We start from the raw sequence: 1,875 nt of genomic DNA, 5'->3' as shown, positions 1-1,875 counted from the left end.
TCTTTTCGTGTTCACTAAAAATAAAATATAAAAATTGACTTTATTTTCACACATCACTTTTTTAAATTGATAAATTATTTTAAATGTTTAAAATTTATTTCAGAGAGAGGAAGGGAGGGGAGATAGAAACATCAGTGATGAGAGAGAATCACTGATCGACTGCCTCCCGATTGCCCTCTACTGGGGATGGAGCCTGCACCTCAGGCCTGGGCCGTGACCAGGAATCCAACCGGGACCGCCCAGCTAATGGGTGGACCGATGTTCAACCACGAGCCACAGCGGCCGGGCACGTTATCACCTTTAATGGTCTCGTTTGAAAACAAGGGTTTCCAGGCTAACACCTGTCCTGCGATTGTTTTCCCGGTGAGGGGAGGGTGCTGGCTTCCTAGGAAAATGCAGGGGGGACAGACTACACCTGCCACTGAGCAGCTTATGGAAGAATTGAATTTGATAACCAATGTGTCACCTTGTAGCACCAGCATATTTTAAAGCTCAATAAACACATCTACTACGTCCAACCTGCACAGAACATAAAACAGTTCCTACTTTGAGTGACATGAAAGAGAGGTCAGGACATGTTCTTTGTAAAAAATCAGAAAGCCATCAGAAAGCATGGCCGCGGGTGAAGTATGCTGGTCGGCAGTGCTGGGCTGCCCACTGTTGGGAAAGGGCTTCCTTCAAGAAGATACGTTCAAAGTCCCGGCTGACGGACCGATTGCCGTTTGGAAAGCAGACCCTGTGAGATACACACAGAAGCCGCCTCTCCCAGGCACTGCTGGGCCCCTCCCAGCTCAGCTCCGCCCACCAGCTGTCAGTTTCCAGCTGCCCACACCCCAGGGCGGACCGGACTGTCCTGGGGTCCCCCCCACAAGGCCCGGACTCCCGGCTGCTGGTGTGTCTCGCTCCTCCCCCGAGGGTCTGAGGCCAGAGTCAGAGAAGCAGAGCTCCCAGAGCTGGGACGGAAACCCGCCTCGAGAAGACGCTGCACACGGGTGGGTCACAAACCTGGTATCCAGCACATTACCAACACTCCTGCCCCTACTGGTGCCACAGTACTCCTCTCCTAAGTACACTTCCATATTTCTTGCTGAACTTAAAATGCCAACAGAAACGATTCCTTCACCTCCACTGGGGTCACAGCGCAGGGAGAGGAAGCAGGGTTCATCCGGGCTCTTCTGGCTCCTGTTCAGAATCACCAGGTCGCGGCTGCAGAGCAAGTGACAAACATCAGTGTCCGCCCCTGCACAGGCCGCCAGCCCCCCGACAGGCCCCGGGGCTGGCATTTCATCCACTTCCGTTTGCCTTTGGGGTCCACACACCTTCCAACAGCCCACAGCTGCTCAGCACAGACTCACAGAGAAATGGCCGCTGCAGCCCGGCCTGTGCCCTGGGCGGGTAGAGCATCAGCGCGGGACCGGAGGGTCGCGGGTCAAGGGCATGGACCTTGGTTGCAGGTTCCCCAGGCCCAGGTCGGTGGGAACAGGAGGCAGCCAATCCGCGTGTTTCTCTGTGTCGCTCCCCCCCGCCATTCTCTCTCTAACAAAACAAAACACAAAACACTGGGGAAATGTCCCCTGAGGAACGGGCGTTGGGGCGTCGGGTCCCTGCTTCCCCTGATCACGGGCATCTTGCTCGGCCCCCGGAATGGCTTCCTATTTAATGGGACGCTCAGGGCACCCGTCTGTGCACAGGGGCGGGAGCAGAACGGACAGAGGACAGAGTCTGTTTCCACATGGGGAGGGCGACCCCCGGGGGGACAGTTCCCGCCTCCTGGGCCCCAGGAGGGGCTGCTCGTTGGGGGACAGAGGCGGGTGCGGTTGGACGGGGCCTGCGGGGCTGACCCACGGACACAGGACGGGGGCGTCTCCGCCCTGA

The 1,875-nt window shown here is 56.9% G+C and overlaps 1 protein-coding gene across 2 annotated transcripts in view; it reads right to left on the bottom strand.

The window, feature by feature from the left end:
* Positions 1-1,483, bottom strand: part of LOC102755229 (chromosome unknown open reading frame, human C10orf88) — a 6,947-nt gene extending 5,464 nt beyond the window's left edge. Inside the window, exons 1-2 of one of the 2 annotated variants that reach the window (XM_006754944.2) lie at positions 1,320-1,483; positions 1,124-1,206 (exon numbers count right to left, since the gene is read on the bottom strand). In XM_006754944.2, the coding sequence (XP_006755007.1) occupies positions 1,124-1,165 (42 nt within the window). In that variant the 5' untranslated portion in view covers positions 1,166-1,206; positions 1,320-1,483. The remainder of the gene's footprint in view (positions 1-1,123; positions 1,207-1,319) is intronic. The other variant, XM_015557209.1, reaches the window with a different exon arrangement.
* Positions 1,484-1,875: the final 392 nt, after the last annotated feature.

This window comes from Myotis davidii, unplaced genomic scaffold, assembly GCF_000327345.1.
Source record: "Myotis davidii unplaced genomic scaffold, ASM32734v1 scaffold72, whole genome shotgun sequence".
NCBI lineage: Eukaryota > Metazoa > Chordata > Mammalia > Chiroptera > Vespertilionidae > Myotis > Myotis davidii.
This window is presented reverse-complemented; position numbering and strand designations above follow the sequence as displayed.